Source organism: Cervus canadensis, chromosome 9, assembly GCF_019320065.1.
Source record: "Cervus canadensis isolate Bull #8, Minnesota chromosome 9, ASM1932006v1, whole genome shotgun sequence".
Classification (NCBI taxonomy): Eukaryota; Metazoa; Chordata; class Mammalia; order Artiodactyla; family Cervidae; genus Cervus; species Cervus canadensis.
This window is the reverse complement of record NC_057394.1, coordinates 15,914,556-15,938,963: the sequence shown is the minus strand read 5'-3', so window position 1 is coordinate 15,938,963 and position 24,408 is coordinate 15,914,556. Positions and strand designations below refer to the sequence as shown.

The 24,408-nt window shown below is 38.7% G+C and overlaps 1 protein-coding gene across 2 annotated transcripts in view; it reads left to right on the top strand.

Annotated features, from left to right (window-relative positions):
- The window catches only part of LOC122447587 (ATP-binding cassette sub-family C member 4-like), a 405,286-nt gene extending 381,432 nt beyond the window's left edge, over window positions 1-23,854 (top strand). For both annotated transcript variants that reach the window (XM_043478281.1, XM_043478282.1), the window contains 4 exons: window positions 11,785-11,957; window positions 12,394-12,499; window positions 16,871-17,005; window positions 21,989-23,854. In XM_043478281.1, the coding sequence (XP_043334216.1) occupies window positions 11,785-11,957; window positions 12,394-12,499; window positions 16,871-17,005; window positions 21,989-22,033 (459 nt within the window). In that variant the 3' untranslated portion in view covers window positions 22,034-23,854. The remainder of the gene's footprint in view (window positions 1-11,784; window positions 11,958-12,393; window positions 12,500-16,870; window positions 17,006-21,988) is intronic.
- The last annotated feature ends 554 nt before the right edge of the window (window positions 23,855-24,408 follow it).

The following is a 24,408-nucleotide window of genomic DNA, read 5'->3' as shown; positions in this document are numbered from 1 at the left end:
TGTTCATTTTATTCTCCTGGTCTTAGGAAACATCCACGATGTGGAGACAATAGTAGTTTTTAATTATTAACTTAAAGATGTGACAGATTATACCAATAAAATGCTATGCATTTCTCAGGAAAGTGTTTATAAAGGTAGAGTATATAACTGGAATGTGATAATGGTTATTTATTGGTGATTATGCCATTTTAATGCTGTAGCATAAATGCAGCTAACAGAACCCTAGAGCATTTGCTCACTTTTTATGTGGAAAGGTTCATTTCCAGAGAATTTTCTGTTATTTGTTTCATGTTCTCCCTTTCTCCACTTCTTTGAATTTCCTTACCATTAAAGAAAAATTTTGACTATTAAGCTTCCATTGTCTTGTGTATTTTAATACAAAGTACTTTGTGTATTTTCCATTGTTTTATAAATTAGATGGCAAACTCTAGACGTCCAAACTGTAGACAGACTTCTAATTTCTCATAGAACCTAGCTCAGTCTTGTGCTTTTAAAAAACAAGCCTGTGCATTCTAATACAGAGAAGACAATGGCAATGCACTCCAGTACTCTTGCCTGGAAAATCCCATGGACGGAGGAGCCTGGTAGGCTGCAGTCTGTGGGATCACTAAGAGTCGGATACGACTGAGCGATTTAAGTTTCACTTTTCACTTTCATGCATTGGAGAAGGAAATGGCAACCCACTCCAGTGTTCTTGCCTGGAGAATCCCAGGGTCAGGGGAGTCTGGTGGGCTGCCGTCTATGAGGTTGCACAGAGTCGGACACGACTGAAGCGACTTAGCAGCAGCAGCAGCATTCTTATACACTAACAACAAAAAATCTGAAAGAGAAATTAAGAAAATAATCCCATTTACCACTGCAACAAAAAGAATAAAATACCTAAGAATAAACCTACCTAAGGAGGCAAATGACCTGTACTCAGAACACTATAAGATACTGACAAGGGAAACTGAAGACAACACAACTGGATGGAGGGATATACCATGTTCTTGGACTGGAAGAATCAATGTTGTGAAAATGACTATACTACCCAAAGCAATCTACAGGTTCAGTAAAATTCCTATCAGATTACCAATGGCATTTTTCATAGAATTAGAGTCCAAATTTTTATAAGTTGTATGGAAGCACAGACCTCGAATAGTCAAAGCACTCTTGAGAAAGAAAAATGAAGCTGGAGAAATCAGGTTCCCTGACTTAAGATACTGAGTTGGCCAAAAAGTTTGTTACAAAGGATGTTATGGGAAAACCTGAATAAATTTTTTGGTCAACTCACTTCAGAGCTATAGTACTCTAGATGGTATGGCACTGGCACAAAGACAGAAACATAAATCAATGGAACAAGCTGGAGAGCCCAGAGATGAACTCACACACCTATGGTCACCAAGTCTATGACAAAGGAGGCAAGAATGTGCAGTAGAGAAAAGATGGTCTTTTCTCTTTTCAATGGAGAAAAGATGGTCTTTTCTCTTTTCAATGGAGAAAAGACAGTCTTTTCAAAAAGACAGTCTCTTCCCAGCTGCTGGGAAGACTGGACAGCTACATGTAAAAGAATGAAATGAGAACACTCCCTAATACTATATACAGAAATAAACTAAAAATGAATTAAGACCAAATGTAAGACCAGACACTATAATACTCTTAGAGGAAAATAGCAAAAATACTCTTTGACATGAAAAAATAACTACTAAATGTTTTATTGATCTTTTCAGAGAAGTGTGGTGTATTTCTTAAAAAATTTTTTCCATTGCGCAAATCTGAGTGACTGATTGTTTGTGTTATTTTGAGTTGGTGTGTGTGTCATTTAGTGTCACCTTTCCAGGGAAGCTCTGAAATCTGTAATATACAGATGAGCCTTGATTGTGAGCAGGCAAATTTTGGAGTTTGACAATTTCCATCCAGTAATTCTGGTTTCTGAAGGATGTCAGCATACAGTCTTTACACACCCACCCTGCTGTCCAGCAACTGTGGGGATTTTATTTTCCTAAGTTGGGCTATTGCTTCACCTTTTCCTGCCTGAAAAGAAGCGCACCTCTGATTTCATTTAAGTTTGTGAGTCTTTTTATAGTGAAACTCTAAGAGAAGAGGTGGGGAGATTAGTTAACCATCAAATGTGAAACAAAGGTAGGATGATCTGCTGATCTTGAACTCACAGGACTATTTAATGGTGAAATTATGACATCTTAAAAAAAACTGGAAGTACTAGTTAATTATTTTCGTGTTTGTTTCCAAGTTTGATATCTTTTTTCATGGATTCTCAGGTAGAAAAATTAGTCTAGAATTTCAAAATATATTGTTCCATGGACAGAGGGGCAGTTAATCTAAATTCTAAAAATAATGAGGTGGTACAAGTGGTAGATAATACTAAGATCTACCTTTATTTAAACTACATTTGGAGGTTTCTATAAAAGGAAATAAACATGAGTTTATTTCAAAAGTGAAATGTATGGTTTCCATGTATAGCTTCTGGAATTGACCATGTTAGCTTTGGTGATAACACTCAGAGAAATCATCCCATCATTGTGTTTCTCTAGGAATTGCTTCGTTATGACTGTTGTAAAGAATCTTTCATTGAAAAACATACAAATGTGATAAAGAAATAATTTGTAGAGAAAAAGAATAATGCTATGATTAATCACTCTAAGTGTATGCATGTGCATGCTCAGTCATGCCTGACTCTTTGTGATCTCCTATGGAACTGTAGCACTCCAGACTCATCTGTCCGTGGAATTTTCCAGGCAAGAAATACTGGAGTGGATTGCCATTTCCTATTCCAGGGAATCTTCCCAAACCAGGAATCAAACCCACATATCTTACATGTCCTGCATTGGCAGGAGGACTCTTTACCACTGCACCACCTGGGAAGCCCATCACTCTAAGAGGTATCACTAAATCAGTGAGATCAATTTTTAAGTGAACTCAAAACCCTAGTTACTAGTTTGTAAGTGATGCCAAACTGGATATGTGAACCCAAACTCACAGAGTTAGTCTGAGAGTGAGTAGAAGGAAACCACTATGTTTCCTCTTTTAAAGTCCACTAGTTTCTGTTTCTTCCTTCTTCCTTGGGAGAGATGGACATTCAGAAGGGAGACAGTCCTGTGAATGCTGCCCATCTCATCTTGGTTATTTTTCAAAATATGCTGAAAATACATTTTTCATATACTGAAAACTCGCTAACTTACTATAAACTGACAAAAGTTCATCAGAAATTAGTGTTGATTGGGGTGCAAAGGCAACTCCACAAATATAACAGGAGTGTACCTGAAAATGAAGCACTTTATCATTCAAAGGTTAACAGAGCACAGTAGATAAAATCCTCAAAATGAATCGTCAAAGTGTTGCTTCTGTTAAAAAACAAAAACAAAAACAAAAACAGCTTAGATTCTAGGATATGGAATTAAGTATATGGTCTGTTACATCAAAACTGGGATGAAATCATGCAGTCAAATTGTTGACATTGATAGTATCTTTATTAGGGAAGAAGTATGTCTCATATGTCCATATAGTCAAAGCTATGGTTTTTCCAGTAGGCACGGATGGATGTGAGAGTTGGACCGTAAGGAAGGCTGAGTTGACGCTTTTGAACTGTGGTGCTGGAGAAGACTCTTGAGAGTCTCTTGTACAGCAAGGCGATCAAACCAGTCAATCCTAAGGGAAATCAACTCTAAATATTGATTGGAAAGACTGCTGAAGCTATTACTGCTGCAGTACTTTGGCTACCTGATGAGAAGAGCTGACTCATTGAAAAAGACCCTGATGCTGGGAAATATTGAGGGCAGGAGGAGAATGGGGAGACAGAGGATGAGATGGTTGGATGACATCATCAACTCAATGGGCATGAGTTTGAGCAGACTCCAGGAGATGGTAAAGGACAGGGAAGCCTGGTGCGCTGCAGTCTGACAAATAGTCAGACATGACTGAGCCACTGAACAACAACAAAATGTCTCATCACACAGGAAACCAACATACATAAATCTGGGCATCAGCAGTGTGTGCATTAGGAATCACGTGGTTCAGTCCTTGCTGTGGGACAGCTCACATGTCCATTTCCTGGGGCCTTGTGTTTAGGTGAACAGGCTCTCCCTTGACTTCATTTACTACCAGTCCTGCTCTAGTAAAACCTCTTCCCCATCTGTTGATTGCATTTCCCTGTCTCAGTCCAGCTCACACCAGCCTTTCTTTTTGAAAAGTAAGAAAGTTCCACAAAATATAGAAACTATCTGACATCTATGTTGACTACCTGTGAGGGGTGTTGGTGCCTTGTTGGTAGATATAGTACATGTAGTAGGTTACTTTGAAAATGTTTAAGGTGATAGAAATAAAGTGCCTTAAATTTCAGTTTATTATTTTTCAATTTTTCTATATTCTATTTTTTCCCAAGTTCAAAGACAATCTGAAGTATTCTGTACTGAGATTATAGTTTTTTTTAATTAATTTATTTTTTAATTGAAGGAAAACTGCTGTACAGAATTTTGTTGTTTTCTGTCAAACATCAACAAGAATTAACCATAGGTACACCCATGTCCTATCCCTCTTGGACCTCACTCCCATCTCCTTCCCATCCCATCCTTCTAGATTATTACAGAGTCCCTGTTTGAGTTCCCCGAGTCATAGTATTATTTGATCCATTTTCCTTAAATCATAACTTTTTCAGTGCTTTCCACTGTTTAAAGTGTGATGTTATGATATCTTGGAGCCAGTTAATTGTTATAAGAATAAATTCCTTTTACACTCGTACTTAATAAGAAAATCAGTTAAGTTTAGTCACTCAGTAGTGTCGGACTCTTTGTGACCCCATGAATCGCAGCATGCCAGGCCTCCCTGTCCATCACCAACTCCCGGAGTTTACTCAAACCCATGTCCATTGAATCGGTGATGCCATCCAACCGTCTCATTTTCTGTCGTCCCCTTCTCCTCCTGCCCCCAATCCCTCCTCACATCAGGGTCTTTTCCAATGAGTCAACTCTTCGCATGAGGTGGCCAAAGTACTGGAGTTTCAGCTTCAGCACCAGTCCTCCCAATGAACACCCAGGATTGATCTCCTTTAGGATGGACTGGTTGGATCTCTTTGCAGTCCAAGGGACTCTCAAGAGTCTTCTCCAACAGCACAATTCAAAAGCATCAATTCTTCGGCACTCAGCTTTCTTCACAGTCCAACTCTCACATCCATACATGACCACTGGAAAAACCATAGTGTTATATAAAAATTATTTATCTATATGGATTTATTTTCTAATTTATAGGAACAGACATATCACACAATGAAATTCACTTATGCCTTCATTCATATAGCCAACAAATATCTCCTGAGAGCTTGTTAGACAGGCAGTGTTGCAGATTCTTGGGCTATCACAGTCATCAAGAGACAAAGTCTCTGCCCTTTTGGAGCTTAAATTCTCTTGGAGAAGATGGAAAACAAGCCTGTGCATATGTAACAAGGTCTCAATGCTGATACATGCAAAGGAAGAAAATGGAGCAGAACATGAAAAGGTGCTGCTGGTGCTGCTAAGTCGCTTCAGTCTAGCCCAATTCTGTGCTACCCCATAGATGGCAGCCCACCAGGCTCCACCATCCCTGGGATTCTCCAGGCAAGAACACTGGAGTGGGTTACCATTTCCTTCTCCAATGCATGAAAGTGAAAAGTGAAAATGAAGTTGCTCAGTCATGTCCAACTCTTCGCGACCCCATGGACTGCAGCCTACCAGGCTCCTCTATCCATGGAATTTTCCAGGCAAGAGTACTGGAGTGGGGTACCATTACCTTCTCTGGAAGAGGTGCTAGCTGAGGGCATTACTAATATTGGGCAGTATCTATTGATCTGTTATAAATTTTACATGTACTGATTCATTTTATACTCTATCAGTGTTAGGAGGTTGTTGTTATTCAGTTGCCCAGTTGTGTCTGACTCTTTACTACCCCATGGACTGCAGCACGCCAGGCCTCCCTGGCCCTCACCATCTCCTGGAGTTTGCCCCAAGTTCATGTTCATTGTATCGGTTAAGCCATTCAGCCTTGTCATCCTCTGACACTCTTTTCTCCTTCTGCCCTCAATCTTTCCCAGCATCAGGGACTTTTCCAATGTGTTGTCTGATGGTCAAAATACTGGAGCTTCATTTTCAGCGTCAGTTCTTCCAGTAAATATTCAGAGTTGATCTCCCTTAAGATTGGCTGGTTTGATCTCCTTGCTATCCAAAGGACTTTCAGGAATCTTCCCCAGCACCACACTTTGAAGGAATCAATTCTGCCTTCTTTGTGGTCCAGTTCTCACAACCATATGTGACCACTAGGAAGACTATAGCCTTCACTATATGGACCTTAGTTGGCACAGTAATGTCTCTGCTTTTCAACGCACTGTCTAGGTTTGTCATTGTTTTCTGGCCAAGAAGCAATCATCTGCTGATTTCATGGCTGCAGTCACCATCTGCAGTGATTTTGGAGCCAAAGAAGAGGAAATCTGTCACTACTTCCACTTTTTCACTTCTATTTGCCATGCAGTAATGGGGCACGAGGAGAAGGCCATGGCAACCCACTCCAGTACTCTTGCCTGGAGAATCCCATGGACAGAGGAGCCTGGTAGGCTACAGTCCGTGGGGTCACTAAGAATCGGACATGACTAAGTGACTTCACTTTCACTTTCATGCGTTGGAGAAGGAAATGGCAACCTATTCCAGTATTCTTGCCTGGAGAATCCAAGGGACAGAGGAGCCTGTTGGGCTGCCGTCTATGAGGTCGCACAGAGTTGGACATGACTGATGTGACTTAGCAGCAGCAGCAGCAGCAATGGGGCAAGATGCCATCATCTTAGATTTTTTGTTTTTTAATATTTAGTCTTAAGCCTGCTCTTTTACTCTCCTCCTTCACCCTCATCAAGAGGCACTTTAGTTCTTCTTCACTTTCTGCCATTAGAATGGTATCATCTGCATATCTGAGGTTATTGATGCTTCTCTAGTCTATCTTGATTCAGGCTTGTAACTAATCCAGCCCAGCATTTCTCATGATTTGCTCAGCATATAGGTTAAGCAAACAAGGTAACAACAGATCGCCCTGCCCTACTCCTTTCTTGATCTTGAACCAATCAGTTGTTCCATACAGGGTTCTAACTGTTGCTTCTTGACCCACATACAGGCTTCTCGGGAGACAGGTAAGATGGTTTGGTATTCCCATCTCTCTAAGAGCTTTCCACAGTTTGTCATGATCTACACAGTCAAAGGGTTTAGCATAGTTGATGAACTAAAGATAAATGTTTTTGTGAAATTCCCTTGCTTCCTCTATAATCCAGTGAATGTTGGCAATTTGATCTCTAGTTTCTCTTCCTTTTCTAAACCCATCTTAGATATCTGGAAGTTCTTGATTCATATAATGCTGAAGCCTAGCATGGACAATTTTAAGCATGACCTTACTAGCTTGGGAGATGAGTACAATTGTCTGATGGTTGGCACATTCTTGGTACTACCCTTCTTGGGAATTATGATGAAGATTGACCTTTCCTAGTCCCTGTGGCCACTGCTGAGTCTTACAGATTTGCCAACATAATGAATGCAAAACCTTGATGGCATCCCCCTTTAGGGATTTGAATAGTTCTTCTGGAATTTCATTGCATCCATTAGCTTTATTAACAGCAGTGCTTCTTAAGGCCCACTTGATTTTGCACTCCAGAATGTCTGGATCTGGATGACTAACCACACCATTGTAGTAATCCAGTTCACTAAACTATATATATATATAGTTCTTTTGTGTATTCTTTCCACCTTTTCTTGATCTCTTCAGCATTTACTAGGTCTCTGCCATTTTTATCCTTTACTGTGCCCATCTGTAGGCAGAAAGCTCCCTTGATGTTTCCAGTTTTCCTGAAAAGATCTCTAGTCTTCCCCCTTTTGTTGTTTTCTTGTGTTATTAAGCTTTGTTCATTGGAGAAGTCCTTCGTATCTCTCCTAGCTATTCTTTGAAACTGTGTTTAATTTTATGCACCTTTCCCTCTCTCCCTTGTTTTTCACTTCTCTTCATTTTTCTGCTATTCAGAAAGCCTCCTCATATAACCACTTTGCCTTCTTGCTTTTCTTTTTCTTTGGGATGGTTTGTTTGCCACCTCCTGCACAATATTATGGACCTCTGTCTATAGTCCTTCAGGCACACTGTTATCTAGATCTAGTCCCTTGAATCTATTTGTTATCTCTACTGCAAATTCATACAGGATTTGATTTAAGTCATAACTGGCTGGCTAGTGTTTTTCATGGTTTTCTTTAGTTTAAGCCTGAATTTTGCTATGGGAGGCTGGTGATCTGAGCCACAGTCAGCTGCTGGTCTTGTTTTTGCTGACTTTATACAGCTTCTCCATCTTCCGCTACAAAGAATGTAATCATTTTGATTCAGTATTGACAATTTGGTGATGCCCATGTGTAAAGTTGTCTCTTGTGTTGTTGAAAAAGAGTATTTTTTATGACTAGTGCATTCTCTTGGCAGAATTCAGTTAACCTTTGCCCTGCTTCATTTTGTTCTCCCAGTCCAAACTTGCCTGTTACTCAAGGTATATCTTAACTTCCTACTTTTCATTCCAATCTCTGATGATGAATAGAACATCTTTTTTAGGTGTTCAAAGTTCTAGGAGGTCTTCTAGGTCTTCACAGAACTGATCAATTTTCAGCTTTTTCAGCTTCAGTGGTGGGGACATAGACTTTGATTACTGTGATCTTAAATGGCTTGCCTTGAAAACAAACTGAGATCATTCTGTCATTTTTGAGGTTGCACCCAAATACTGTGTTTCAGGCTTTTGATGATTATGAGGGTTACTTTGTTATAATGGCTATTTGAATTCAACTCGCCCATTCCCATCCATTTTAGTTCGCTGATTCCTAGGATGTCAATGTTTATTCTTACCATCTCCTGCTTGACCATGTTTGATTTTCCTTGACTCATGGACCTAACATTTCAGGTTCCTATACAATACTGTTCTTTACACCATTTTATTTTACTTTCATCAACAGACACATCAACAACTGGGCTTCATATCTGCTTTGGCCAAGCTGCTTCATTCATTCTGGGGCTATTGGTAATTCTTCTCCACTCTTCCCCAGTAGCATATTGGAAGCATTAATAATAATGGGCAATATCTATTGATCTGCTGTAAATTCTACATGTTCTGATTTATTTTGTACTCTATCAATGTTATGAGGTACCCACCTTTATAATTATGATATTATAGTGTGAGAGTTTAGGAAGCTAAGGTAGAGTAAGTTTAGTAACTTTCCCAGTTGGCAGAGCTAGGTAGGACTTATGCCCAGGCTGCCTGGCTTCAATCCTCCAACTTTTTTTCTTTTTTTTTTTTTTGTTGTGCTAGTTCTTCACTGCTGCTTGCAGACTTTCTCGAGTTGCAGCAAATGGACTATCTCTTTATTGTAGTGCACAGGCTTCTCATTGCCATGGCTTCTCTTGTTGCGGCTCTTGAGCTCTAGAGGCACAGGCTTCAGTAGTTGTGGCATGCAGGCTCTGTAGTTGAGGCTTGTGGGCTTTAGAGTGTGGCCTCAGTAGTTGTGGCACATGGGTTTACTTACTTCCATTCCATATGGAATCTTCCTGAACCAGGGATTGAACCCATGTTCCCTGTATTGGCAGGTGGATTCTTAACCACTGGACCACCAGGGAAGTCCCAAGACTCCAATTTTTTGTTTTAAAAATTTCAAATTACAGGAACAAGAAAAGAATAGTATGATGAACACATATACACCTTCACCTAGATTCATCAGCTATTTTGTCTTCCTATATTTTCTTCCTCTCTTAAAAATCTATATTTTGATGAATTATTTGTAAGTTGAAGAAATGTTTATTTAAAAGTTAGAATCGTGACTAGCCTCCAACTAATAAAAAAAAATTTAAAAAAAAAGTTAGAATCACCTTTAAACGTATAAATATATACCTTGTGAGAACAAGGACATTCTCTTATATGTCCTAATACAGTTATCTCAATCAATAAATTTAATAGTAATATTACACTTTTTTTTCATTTATTTTTATTAGTTGGAGGCTAATTACTTTACAATATTGTAGTGGTTTTTTCCATACACTGACATGAATCAGCCATGGATTTACATGTGTTCCCCATCCTGAACCCCCCTCCCACCTCCCTCCCCATCCCATCCCTCTGGGTCTTTCCAGTGCACCAGCCCTGAGCACTTGTCTCATGCATCCAACCTGGACTGGCGATCTGTTTCACACTTGATAAGGCAAGGGTGGGATGATCTGAGAGAATATTACACTATTATCTAGGATGTTTTTAGATTCACTAGTTATAATTCATAGTTATTTTTGTTTACTGCTTCTACTGTCATTTTTCCCATTTTAATACTTAATTATAACAATTTTATGATTACATTACAGAAGACCTTTATATTCATGTATTCTCATAACCATCCCTAATTTATAAACAAAAACAGAGTCTCAGAAAACATCATTTTCTGAAAAACATTTCTTCTCACAACCCTTTTTCCTCATGAAGTGGATATGGACAAACTCGAAGGAAAGTAGAAAATCAAATTAGTGATGAGATGTCATCCAAGTCAGGGGTAAGTGTGAGTCAGGATGTCAGTCTTAAGAAAGTCCAACCACTTGTACCATAATCCAAGTCTTACCCTTTAGATTTTGTGTACTTCTCAGGATAATGCTGCATAACAATACCATATTTAATTCTAACTCAGAATTCCCCTTTCTTGGGATTGGACTCCATCAATAGCACAATTCAGGTTCACATTCATAGATGTGTTCCAGCATTTAGGATACCTGAAAAATGAAAAAATGAAAACACTCCTTACTGATCCTTGGTGTATTGTTATCTGACATTATAATGTGCCAGATAACTTATTGGCCATCACTCATCAATCTGTTGGTCTCTTAATTTGAAGTGTATTTTGTCTTTGATCTTCACCTTCAAGTATAGCCTGAGTTTGGTTCATGCTCTGTAATATTTTTCCAAAATAAATATTTATTGTACTGGCCCCTACCACCAAATGTACTTTTCAATTATCTATGGCAGTTAAAAGTTTATTTTATCTCTAATCTTATAAGTATAATTTTATGAAGATAGATTAATATAAACATCTCCTATATCCATATTCTGGGGGAAATAAGATGTCATGTCTTATTTTCATATAATGAGTTTTTGTTATATGAAACTCAGTGAATGAGTTTTCATTCATTGAAAGACATTTATGACACTGAGGAAAATGCACTCAATTGGTCCACTATTTATATTTATATTTGTATTTATATTTATATTAAACTTGGCAAATTGTTATCATCAAAACAGGCTCCAGTTGCCATTGTTTGAATTTGCATATTGTAAACTTCACCAAATGGTAAAGTGTTGGTAAGATTATATCTTCAGAGAAAAAGACTTACTGTAAATATTTTTTAAGTTTTTCTTTAGTGTACCAACTCCTATGCAAAATGTACTTTGGGAAACTTGACTCAACCATAAAGATCATTTTAACTTGTCTGTTGAAACCACACTGGGAGAAAAGGCTTCATTTTTTGAGAGACTTCCTTAACTAATCCCTAGGTGGGGTTTCTGGTGGATATCCTGTAGCAGGGATGGGGGACACTGAGATCTTTCTGTCCTGAGTTGACTCCACCATCTTTCACAGTGAATGCTCATTAGAAAGAGCTCTTCCCATCACCCTGGCTATACATGCAATATATGTCAGAAATCCTGAGGACAACAAAGCTCTAATGTCTAAGACGTTTGTCTACTTTAGTAACAGTTTGCTTAGGAAAAAGTCATTCTTTCTGTACCCACAGGTGCAACTTAAAGAAGCCATTGAAGGTCTTCCTGGTAAAATGAATACTGAATTAGCAGAATCTGGATTGAACTTGAGTTCTGGACAGAGACAGTTGGTGTGTCTTGCCAGGGCCATCCTCAGGGAAAATCGGATATTGATTATTGACAAAGCTACATCGAATGTGGATCCAAGGTAATGGAGCTGAGACCAGGAAACCTTGAATCTGACTTGTCAGTGTGGTAAATGGAAAACATTTGGTGATGCTTAGAAATGTTTCTAAGTGCTGTCTTAGTCCAATGGATATCTTTTGATAATATCAATTCCAGAAAACAAAGGAAAAACCAAGACATATTGTATGGCATTAATGTTATTATGAGGCATTCTGAGAGAGCTATATTCCTAAATCCAGCTCCTTATAGTTTCAAGCAATTTTCAGAGAAGAATATTTTCCATCATTTTATGAAAAAGAGTAAATTTCTAAATAGACTTTTTGTACTTAGTTTTTAGGAACAAGATTATATGTTAACATATTGATTTTTAGAAACATTATAAAAATATCATATATTTTTAAGTCTTAAGTCTGCTTGTCATGTCTTTACTGAACTAAATAAATTTTTTTTAAATATAGAACTGATGAGTTAATACAAAAAAAAATTCGTGAGAAATTTGCCCAGTGCAGTGTGCTAACCATCGCACACAGGTTGAGCAATGTCGTTGACTGCACACGGATAATGGTAAGACCCTCACCATTTTAGATTTTTTCATTTCTGTTAAGTTTTTCAGCATATCCATCTTTGTAAAACTTGATTGGAACCTCCAGTAATTTAATTTTCTCTTAGTTGCTCCTCTCATTCCTGAAAATTGTTGTTGTTCAGCTGCACAGTTGTGTCCGACTCTTTGTGACCCCCTGGACCTTGGCATGCCAGGCCTTTCTTTCCTTCACTATGTCCCATAGTTTGCTCAAATTCATGTCCATTGAGTCAGTAATTCCATCCAAACATCTCATCCTCTGTCATCCCCTCCTCTTCCTGCCTTCAAACTTTCCCAGCATCAATGTCTTTTCCAGTGAGTAGGCTCCTCACATCAGGTGGTCAATCTGTTGGAGCTTAAACTTCAGCAACAGTCATTCCAATGAATATTCAGGGTTAATTTCCTTTAGGATTGACTGGTTTTATCTTCTTGAAGTCCAGGGGACTCTCAAGAGTCTTCTCCAATACCACAGTTCAAAAGCATCAATTCTTCACCAGTCTGCTTTATTTATGGTCCAGTTCTCATATGTATTTGATTACTGGTAAAACCATATATTTGACTATATGGACCTTTGTCAGTAAAGTAATGTCTCTGCTTTTTAATATGCTGTCTAGGTTGGTCATAGCTTTTCTTCCAAGGAGCAAGTGTCTTTCAATTTCATGACTGCAGTCATGGCCTGCAGTGATTTTGGAGCCCAAGAAAATAAAGGCTGTCACTGTGTCCATTGTTTCTCCATCTATTTACTATGAAGTGTAGGATTGGATGCCATGATCTTAGTCTTTTGAATGCTGAGTTTTAAGCCAGCTTTTTCACTCTTCTCTCACATTCATCAAGAGGCTCTTTAGTTCCTCTTTGCTTTCTGCCATAAGGGTGGTGTCATCTGTATCATATCTGTGGTTATTGATATTTCTCCCAGCAATATTGATTCCAGCTTGTGCTTCATGCAGCTCAGCATTTTGCATGATGTCCTCTGCATATAAGTTAAATAAGTAGGGTGACAATATACAGTCTTGACATGCTCCTTTCCCAATTTTGAACCTTATTAGTATTGTTTGCTTTAGAAATACAGACGTACCTTGTTTTATTGCACTTCCCAGATACTGCATTTTTTACAACTTGAGAGCATCGAAGTCTATGGGCATCATTTTCCCAACAGTATTTGCTCATTCCATGTCTCTGTCTCACCTTTTGGTAATTCTCACTATATGTCAAATTTTCCACAATTGTTATAGCTGCTTTATAATTCTAGTTACTCTATAATTTCGCCAAACTATGGAAAATTCTTAAAGAGATAGGAATACCAGACCACCTTACCTGCCTCATGAGAAATCTGTATGCAGGTCAAGAAGCAACGGTTAGAACTGAATGTGGAACAACAGACTGGTTCCAAATCAGGAAAGGAGTATGTCAAGGCTGTATATTGTCACCCTGCTTATTTAACTTATATGCAGAGTACATCATGAGAAATGCCAGGCTGGATGAATCACAAACTGGAATCAAGATTGCTGGGAGAAATATTGATAACTTTATATATGCAGATGACACCACACTTATGGCAGAAAGTGAAGAAGAACTAAAGAGCCTCTTGACGAAAGTGAAAGAGGAGAGTGAAAAAGCTGGCTTAAAACTCAACATTCAGAAAATTAAGATCATGGCATCTGGTCCCATCACTTCATGGCAAATAGATGGGGAAACAAGGGAAACAGTAACAGATTTTTTGGGCTCCAAAATCACTGCAGATGGTGACTGTAGCCTTGAAATTAAAAGACACTTGCTCCTTGGAAGAAAAGTTATGACCAACCTAGGCAGCACATTAAAAAGCAGAGACATTACTTTACCAACAAATGTCCGTCTAGTCAAAGCTATGGTTTTTCCAGTAGTCATGTATAGATGTGAAAGTTGGGCTATAAAGAAAGCTGAGTGCTGAAGAATTGATGCTTTTGAACTGTGGCATTGGAGAAGACTCTTGAGAGTCCCCAAGACTGCAAGGAGATCCAACCAGTCCATTCTAAAGAATATCAGTCCTGAATATTTGTTGGAAGAACCGATGCTGAAGCTGAAACTCCAATACTTTGACCACCTGATGTGACGAACTGATTCATTTGAAAAGACCGTGATGCTGGGAAGAATTGAAGGTGGGAGGAGAAGGGGACAGCAGAGGATGAGATGGTTGGATGGCATCACGGACTCAATGGACATGAGTTTGAATATACTCTGGGAGTTGGCAATAGGGAGGGCTGGCATGCTGCATGGGGTTGCAAAGAGTTGGACACGACTGAGCGACTAAACTGAGACAGATTCAGGTATTTTTGGACTCTTTTGAGAAAGCTGCCGTCAGCAATGATTCACAGTAGTAAGATTAACAGGAAAATGGCTTTTATGCCACTTAATAAATGTTTCCAATTAAATACAAAGGATGAAATTAGTTGCAGTATCTAGATGTGTAAAAACAACCTGTGTCTTGTTTAGATTTCCAGCATATTCTCTTCTTTTTTTAAAAAAATTAATCTTATTTACTTATTTGTTTATTTTTGACTATGCTGGATCTTCCTTGCTGTGTGGTCTTTTCTCTAGTTGCAGTGAGTGGGAGCTACTCTTCATTGCAGTGTGCAGACTTCTCATTGCATGGCTTCTCTTGCTGCAGAACACAGGCTCTATGCATGTGGGCTCAGTAGCTGTGGCTCCCAGGCTCTAGAGCATAGGCTCTATACGGAGCATGGTCTTAGTTGCTTTGTGACACGTGGGATCTTCCTGGACCAGGGATCGAACTCATGACTCCTGCAATGGCATGCAGATTCTTTTACCACTGAGCCACCAGGGAAGTCCATCCAGCATATTCTCTTAAGATACATTTACTCTAAATATGACCTAAATGAAGAATTAAATACCACTGAACATCAGAACTATTTTTAAAGTTGTATTTGGGCCAGTTGTTTCAGACACTTTTTTCCCCTCCAGAACCATTAACCAAAGTCACTAGTAAGCAGAAAGAGTTGAGAGCCCCTTCCTCTCCCTTTCAGTTTCAATTTAGCAGACTTACTAATGAGCAATAAAAGGGGTAAAAGGCAGGCAGCTGAAGAAAGAATTGGGAAAAAGGATAGTTTGTGGAAACAGATTCAGATCCTAGGCAGTTCAGGTTGGGCTGACCCTGTGTGCTCTGCAGGCTGTAATCACAGGAATTTGAAGCTCAATTTCTTACTTGCTTCTTTAGTCTTATCCAAAGAGAAAACTGGTTTTTAGAAATTTTCTTCTGTGCAGAGCATTCCTGCAGAAGCTGCTTATGTACCAGATCTTTTTGCCAGGCTTTCACTCGGAAGGATAAACTACAACCACATCCAACTTCAAGAAGCATCTCTGTGACAAAAACCACTACAATACTGTAAAGTAATTAGCCTCCAACTAATAAAAATAAATGAAAAAAAAATAAATGGAAAAAAAATAATAAAAACAAACAAACAAACAAAAAAGCTATTGAGAGGTTAAAGACAAATATGATACACACTTCGCCTAATGACTGCTATCAAGTACTAACCATCTACCAAGTGTTTTGTGCACAAACCAACTGATAATAAGTTCATTTCCAAAGTGGTGCTTACAGGGAACTCTGCTCAATGTTAAATGGCAGCCTGAACCGGAGGGAAGTTTGGGGAGAATGGATACATGTATTATGCATGGCTGAGTGCCTCTGCTGTCCACCTGAAACTATCACAACATTGTTGATCAGCTCTACTTCAATACAAAATAACAAGTTTGTTTTTTTTTTTTTTTAAAAAGAAGCATCTCAACCTCTCAGACAAGTGATTCTGCTCCTCTTACAGCTGACATAATCCAGGACCCTAAAGAAATCCCAGAAGCACTTACTCTTTTCCTCAAATATTGCTTGAATTTTCAAATCAACTTGACCATTAATTTGTTGTCAGGGCACTGCCCTTTCATTTGTATGACATCAACCTACTTTTTAGATAAATAGACTTTGATTTTCTTAAATCAAGTTATTTTCCAACTCTGTGTATCTGTATAAATTGCTTGAAAACTCAGAGCCTGAGAGCTAAAAGCACTAGGTAAAGATAACAACACCAAATGCCCTGGGCAGAATATAAGATGCTACAGAGTGCCAGTAATCCTAGTCTAAAACTTTTGTTTTCTTCCTTTCCTATAACATTGTAATATTAAAAGGTCAGGTTAGGCCTTTGCCTAGTAAAACAAGGTAATCAAGCCATTTAAACACCAGCCAGTCCTACCACCTAAACAGATTCTATTCTCCCTGTGCTGCCTCTTTTAGAAATACTGTCTGAGTTATAATATTTTCCCAGGAGACATTATGTGCTAATGGCTTTCTTTCTGCTGATCAACAGGTTTTGGATTCAGGGAGACGGAAAGAATACGATAACCCGTATGCTTTGTTGCAAAATAGAGACAAACTATTTTATAAGATGGTACAACAACTGGGTGAGACCGAGGCTGCTGCCCTCACTGAAAGGGCAAAACAGGTGAGCCTGCTGTGGGGAGTTGTAATTAAAGTTCATCTCCAGGGTTCACCCTTCACATGAGTTCCACCAGGGGTCTGATAATAAGCACTCTGTGCCCTTATAAGCCTCCAGAGAGGAAGCTTCATGACTGGGTCTTAACAACACATGGCAGATAGAAGGCAGGTCTGCTGAAAATCTGCAGCAAGTGCTGGGAGTGGGGTCGGGATGTGTGCTCTTCTGTGTGACCACACCTGTGCCTGAGAGAGATGTCAAATTGGACTTTCCACATTTTGGACTCTGGGTTCAGACTCTCATAGAGCACAGAGCACTCATTTTGCAGACCCTTTATGTTCATTCTGATTGCTGTCAAAGAATATCCAGGAAATTTGAGAGTTTAAGGAAAATTTTGGAATATTTTGGTTCTAGGAAGATATTTCAGGGAAAGGTGTAGGCCTGTTCTGTTTTCTAATCTGTAAAGAAAATGCCAACCTGATACTGTCACTTTATCCCTAATTCTTTGTTGTTTAGAATTAGGTCCAGTTGCCTCCCATGCTTCCTCTATCTTCTAGAAGATGAGATTGTCATCAGGACAAATCAAGAACTCACAATAGCTTCACACTGTAGTCTGAATGGTGCTTGAAGCTTTGCAAAGCACTTTCACAGAGTTGAGGTGTGTGAAGCACTAAGCTCTGTGCATGGTGTGAGGAAGGTGCTTGATGGGTAACATTTAGGTCACATGACATCTTCCTAACAATGGTGAGATGGCGAGTCTGGTTTAGGAGACTTAGCCATTGCCATACAGCCATCTGTAATTTGCAACAAGGTGGGAGTGTGAACAGGGTTGATGGGAAGATGGAGGGAGGGAAGGAAGGTCTGGTGTTCTTGCCCCTTATCATGCGTGGCTTGGGATGGGATGAGGCTTCCAGCTGCCTGTGGTGAGGTTTCCCATTGAAAATTTATCTCTGTTAAAGGGATGTATTTCCCTTCTTCATACTTTTCTGCATTTCCTAGATTTTCATTTGTAAGTAGAAGATATTTACTTGTGTGAAATATTTAAAATATTTCTTAAAGAAAACATGTCCCAGTATCTTAAGGACTTCTATATAAAAGCTTTATTTGAAATGTTTTCTAAGTTCCCTCTATCACTGTCTCATCTCAGTCCTCCTTAGAAATGAGGAAATGCCAAGCAGGGCCTTCCACTGTTCACAGGTAGGAAATTGCCTGGGTTGCAGAGCTGGCTGAAGAGGTGGCAGAGTTGGAGTTCATACTTAGGTTTAGGGACAAGGAAGTTTGTGTTCTGAACTTTTCATAAATACTTATATTGTGTGCAAATGTTGAGAAGCTGAACAAAGAACTCTCTATTTTTATGCCTGAAATTCAAAAAGTGCTTTCATCTACTAGAGTATCTCCCAGTCAGAGCTTCCTTCCTGAGACCAACAGACCCAGGAATTTCCCAAACCCTTTTGCTCTTTTGAACTTATGCATTTCACGTCAAAAAGAGATATACCCACCTATGTGTCAAAGTCTTCATTTAAAAACTATGTTATCATTATATATTATTAAGACATTGAGTAATGAGAAATAGATCACAGAACTTTAGATAGGCCCAGATATCATAAGATGATAGGATTCAACACCCTCATTTTAAAGGTGAGGAAACTAAGGCCCCTTAGAAGGAAGGTGGCCCTATATATATATGTATATAACTATATGTATGTAACTAGTGTTAAGCTGGTTTGCAGCAGATACAGAATTAGAAATCTGTTCTTTCAGTGAATGTTTTAAATCAAGTGTAACATACATATGGAAGCAAACATAGGTCGCAGAATTAGAAATCTTGTGATTCCTGGTCTAGTAATCCTGCACCTACTCTAACAATATTAATGGTAAATTACATTTGTATAGTTATTTATCATTATTTTTACATTGTTCTCACATGTACAATTTCACTTAATCTCATAATGGTCCATTTTTATTCATGTCATGAGTGAGGAGATTGGGTCCAGGGCTCACCTAAGGTCACAGAGCTGATCCAGGGAGCACAGAGCGGGAATTGCTGCGGGAGGCTGAGTGTCGCCTTAGGTACTGTGTTCTGTGTTGAGTCTGAGAACACTGCTTCTTTCACATAGTAGCCAAGGTGGGGCCATCACCCAAATTCACAGAGTGGCAGAACCTCACTGTTGGATATCAGTCCTACCCCTGGGTCAGGTCACCTCTACAGAAATGTATTTCTTGATTCCCATTCCAGTTGAATATCTTCTTGGCATTATTTCTGCATACTCTGCATCCTCTTAGGTAAACTGTCAGATTGCCGATTTTTTGAATGTGGAAGCATCAGATACCAATGCATTCAGAGTTATAACACTGGAAGCATTAGCCTAAATCAGCAAGCTTTTCACTCTAATAGAACAGAATTCATTTGAAAAGAAAACTCAACATCTGGGAAAAGGTGCTTCCAAGTCACATTTTTTTTAAACGCATAGTTCGGGTGAGCTGATCACTGTTTATTTGACCCTTTCAGAGATCTGATGGTCTATGCAATAGTAGAGAAAGTACCTTTTAGATATATAAAGTTGAAGGGGGGCATTAGTTTGCTAGGGCTGCCATACAAAGACCACAGAATAGGTGACTTAAACAACAGAAATGTTTTTCCTCACAGCTCTGGGGGCTGGAAATCTGAGGTCAAGGTGTCAGTAGGGTTGGTTTCCTCTGAGGTCTCTCTCCTTGGCTTGAAGATGCCATGTTCTCTCTGTGTCCTCACATGGTCTTCCCTCTGTGTGAGCCTGTATCCTGATCTCTTCTTATAAGAACTCCAGTCTGTTAGACTAGGACCCACCTGTATGACTTCATTTTAACTTTATTGCCTCTCTAAAGACACTGTCTCCAAACAGTCACATTCTGACGTACTGAGGGTTTAGGACTTCAACATGTAAAATTGGAGGGGACACAGTTCACCTCAAAGGCTGAATGCCTGTCATCCATTTTGTTCTGTGATGAAGCAAATCTGGTTGAGTTTTTCTGAAGTTTCTTTGTTCCCAGTGTGTAACAGAGCTGTCAATTTGTCTATTCATGAAATCACCTAATAGAGCCCAGAAGTTATAAAATCCTCATATCCTAGCTCAAGGAGCCTGGACCAGTTTGAATAGATGGAGGAGGTGCTTAGCATCCACGTGGCCTTGTGTCCCCCAGGTCTCTGAGCCTCAGGTCCTCACCTGTGTGTAGAGCAAGGATTACAGTCCCGTTGGCTCCTTCAATTTATTATGGAGATCAGATAAGAGAGCACATGCTTACGTACTTTGAGACTGTAGGGCATTTTACAGTGTAAAAGTGTGGTCATTTTTTAAAAGGCCATAGACAGAAGCTTTGCATCTCAATAATAAAAAATATACCCATAGTTCTTCTAAGTAACTTTAGAGACTCTAAATCAGGGGTCCCCAACCTCTAGATTGCAGTCTGGTACTGGTCCATGGGCACACAGCAGGAGGTGAGTGGTGAGCAAAGGAGCAAAGCTTCATCTGCTGCTCTCCATCACTCACATTACACCTGAACCTCCCTCCACTCCCCTCCTACCCTTGTCCTGTCTGTGGACAACTTGTCTTCCATGAAACTGGGTCCCTGGTGCCAAAAATGTACCAGGGGGGCCACTGCTCTAAATAATTAAAATGTATTTTTAATAATAAGTTTTAAAACAAATGATACATCTACTGCTAGACAATTTAAACACTTTTTAAAAATACTTTTTAAAAAATCATGAGCAAAAAGTAAATCACTTTCCATTCCTGTTATCACAAGTTCCTCCTCCAGGTGGAGCCCCAGCGCCACTGCTGACTGTCTTGTGTATCAGGAAGAACTTGTGAATATGTGGTCTTTCGGTTTTTAAGCACAAATGATAGTTGTTCTTTCCTTTTTTCATTTAATATTGTATCTCATTATATTAATGCATACAGTTGTCTCATTCTTTTTCATGGCTACATGAAAAACTGTTATGCTTTCTTCATTTCCTACTTCTTGTTTTCAGTGTTTGTCAATCAGAGTTTATAAAATGTAGAGATTACAACCTGATATTAACATCCAAATTTGTTGTGCTCATTTTATGTGTGAAAATGAGTAACCATTGGGCAGACAGTATTAATAGTTTTCCCAGCCTTTTTGTCACCTTGTTTTTAATTTATCTCCAGGCTTTGAGTCAGTAAAATGATTTTACTTATCAGTTTACCCTAGTGACAAAACATATTTGTGAATCGGAATGATCAGAATGCAAGTGTATCTACAGGTTGTTTGGCATTAAGTCTAGTCCCACTGAGGGATTATATTTTAGTGAGGCTACTTTCTCCGTAGAATAAATATACCCCTGGTTTTTTAAATTGTGCCTCGACTAGTGATATTGTTGTAGCCATGTGTTCCGGGAAACAAACTCACTCAGAAGGACAATACAGATAGTGGAGTGCAGTTTATTACACCTGGCAGGCCCAAGGCAGAGTCTTCTCTTAGCCAAGGACCCTGACCATTTTTTGTGAAAACTTTATATACCCTAAGCATTAGCGTCCAAACCCACCTCCCCAAAATTCCCTGAAACTAGTCTGAACAAAGGAAAAAGAAAGATACAGTCAAAGTTAACCTGTGATTCATAAGCCTTAAGCCTAGGTAGTTAACAGTGGACAATTATCAATAGGCTTGTGGTCATACCCCAATAAGCATAATAGAAAGTATGATTCTATCCGGTCCCACAGATAATTAGGGTATTCTTTTAGGCGATGGAGAGCCCTGGGGCTCTTCCATCCTGGGCCTGGTTTTCCAGTTGGTATGTCATTTCCTTAGATACTGGGCATATAGCTCAAAGTCCATAGTCCGGCCCAAGATGGAGTCCTGCTTTCAAGATAGAGCCTGTTCTGTTTTCTCCTTCAATATGATTTGCTTCACATGAAGAAGTTAACCTAGAAATGTGTTGCCTTAGAAGGAGTTAAAACTCTTAACCATGTTATTTTTGTCTTTTTCACCCCTTAGGTGCACTCTGAAAGGAAATACCCAGATATTACAGTGACCATGTGATTCTGAATATTTCCAGTGGACAGCCCTCATCCTCAACAATTTTTGAGTCAATGTTCTGTTTCTACAATGAGTTCGTGTCTATTCCAAAGGCATTTTTCCAATAGGTTTTTGCACTGCATAAATTATATTATACATTTTTTACAACAGAACAAATATTTACATATTCCAAGATGTTAATCTATAATTTTTTCCTCCAACTTCACTCAGTGATTTCAAGCTCTTGCAAAGTGATTTATTATGTTTATTTATATATTACACTAGTTTCTTTCTTATCCAAATCAGAGGTGCAGGTCATCAATAAAAGCTGTCTCCCAGGTTTTATGTCTTGAGAGACTCGAGAGCAAAACTGATTTTCTAAGGTTTTAGACAAAGTTGTCACAGATGATTTTTTACTGTTCCCAGAATTACATATTACTTTCCATCAGGGATTCTGTTTACTTGAAGACAGTGTAAAGTTGCCATTTTATGTAACCACTTCCTTTAACAGACCTATTGTCCATTTTTCCACTCAAAGACCTCTGGTTAAAATACTACAGAAAAAACTAATAGGAAAAACATACATGTAGTTTAAATGACATTATAGAAGAGAGAGGTATTACCCTCCAAAAAGAAATATGTTTAAAGTACGGAGGGACAATATTATGTGTTCTTCTCCTATGTCTCCTGCATTGCAGGCAGATGCTTTACCGCTGAGCCATTGGGGAAGTCCTGTAAAAGAGAAGGAAGAGGAAAATGTGCTTTATCAAAGTAGGAACTCTTCCAGGGTATTTGCTAATGAAGGACAGCCATGTTCTAGACTGTCTTCTCAATAGAGGATTTTATTTTTTTACATTTTTAAAAAATTGTGGTAAAGTATGTATAGCATAAAATTCGCCATATAGCCATTTTTGATCATACACTTCAGTGGCATTAATCACATTCACAGTGTTGTGCAGCCACATTGTCTGGGTAACTTTTGGTAATTATGTGCTTCCTATTCAGTGTGTTATTTCTGCAGAGTCATTTTGATAAGTTTCATTTTTCTAGGAGTGAATGTTTCCTGTGAGTTTTGAGCTTGATTGGCATAAATGTATTCACAATACCTTATATATTTAAACTGCAGCATCTCTGTGTTCTTTTGACTTTTTAATTTTCCTTGAGCCTTCTCTTTCTTATTAATAATCTTGCATAACTTTTTCCTATTTTCAAATAATCAACTTTTTGCTTGATTTATGCTTTCTGGTTTTTGTTTTTTTCTTTCCCTAGCTCAAAATATCATTCTTTCCTTCAACATTTCCTTTACTTTCAGAATTTTTTCTCTAAATTCTTAAATTGGAAACAGATTAATAACATCATTATTTTTCTAATATAAGTATATAAAGCCAACATATTTTTCTGAGATCCACTTTAGCTGCAACCTGCAAGTTTTGATACTCACCACTAATCACTAGCCATAGTATTATGTATTTTCTAATTCCTAATTTAATTAATTAACTATATCTTGTACCTGTGAGTTATTTAGAAGTATAATGTTCTCTAAATTTCAAATGGTAATGGATTTTTTCTATTAGAATGAATTATGTCAAACTGCTAACATTCAGTCTTTTTATAAGCTATAAAATGGCACTTTCATATATTCCAACATAATAATATTCTTTTATTACTATATAACTTAAATTCATTTTGGTCAGACAATGTTAGATTGTGAATTTTAAACCAAAAAGTAAACCACATTCACACAAAAAGTCCTTATTTCTACCATTTTGTGTTTTATTTTGGGGTTTTAAAATGTTATAAATATGTGTGTAATCAGTAATTTTCAAATAAAAATCCTCCTGAGTACTGGAATGTTTTCTGATACATGTTGCAGGCTGGTTCTCTGGGATGCAGACTCAGATGGAGTTTAACGCTGGGATGTGTATCAGGGGTGCCCTTGGGGTCAACACTGTGGAATCAGGAGGAAAGAAACAGGGTAAGGCAGAGGGAAAGATCAAGCTGGATCACTGGCCAGATGGCCTTAGCTAACCCCGTGTGGGTCTGGAGTGATGATGGCCCTTCAGGGTTGTCCTGACAGGTCCACTGGCCAGGACTTTATGCCCCTCCCTGGATGGGTCAGTGCACACAGGCTGCCCCCAGAGGGGCTGGTGGTTTAAACTTGCCCACTGGCAGCTCTTACAGCAGTTGGACAACAAGTCCTTGAAGGGAGGTCAGGACAGCACGTTTCCATGTCCTCCCATGGCATGTATCACAGCTCCAGAGGTGGATAATGAGGGTGTACTGTGGGGGAAACTCTTGACTGATGTGTAAGTCAAAATGATGACTTAATGATTCTCCTCACTACCTTTTGGTCTAAAAAATAGGGGAAAAAGTCCATGTAGGAGAGAAATCCTCATTCT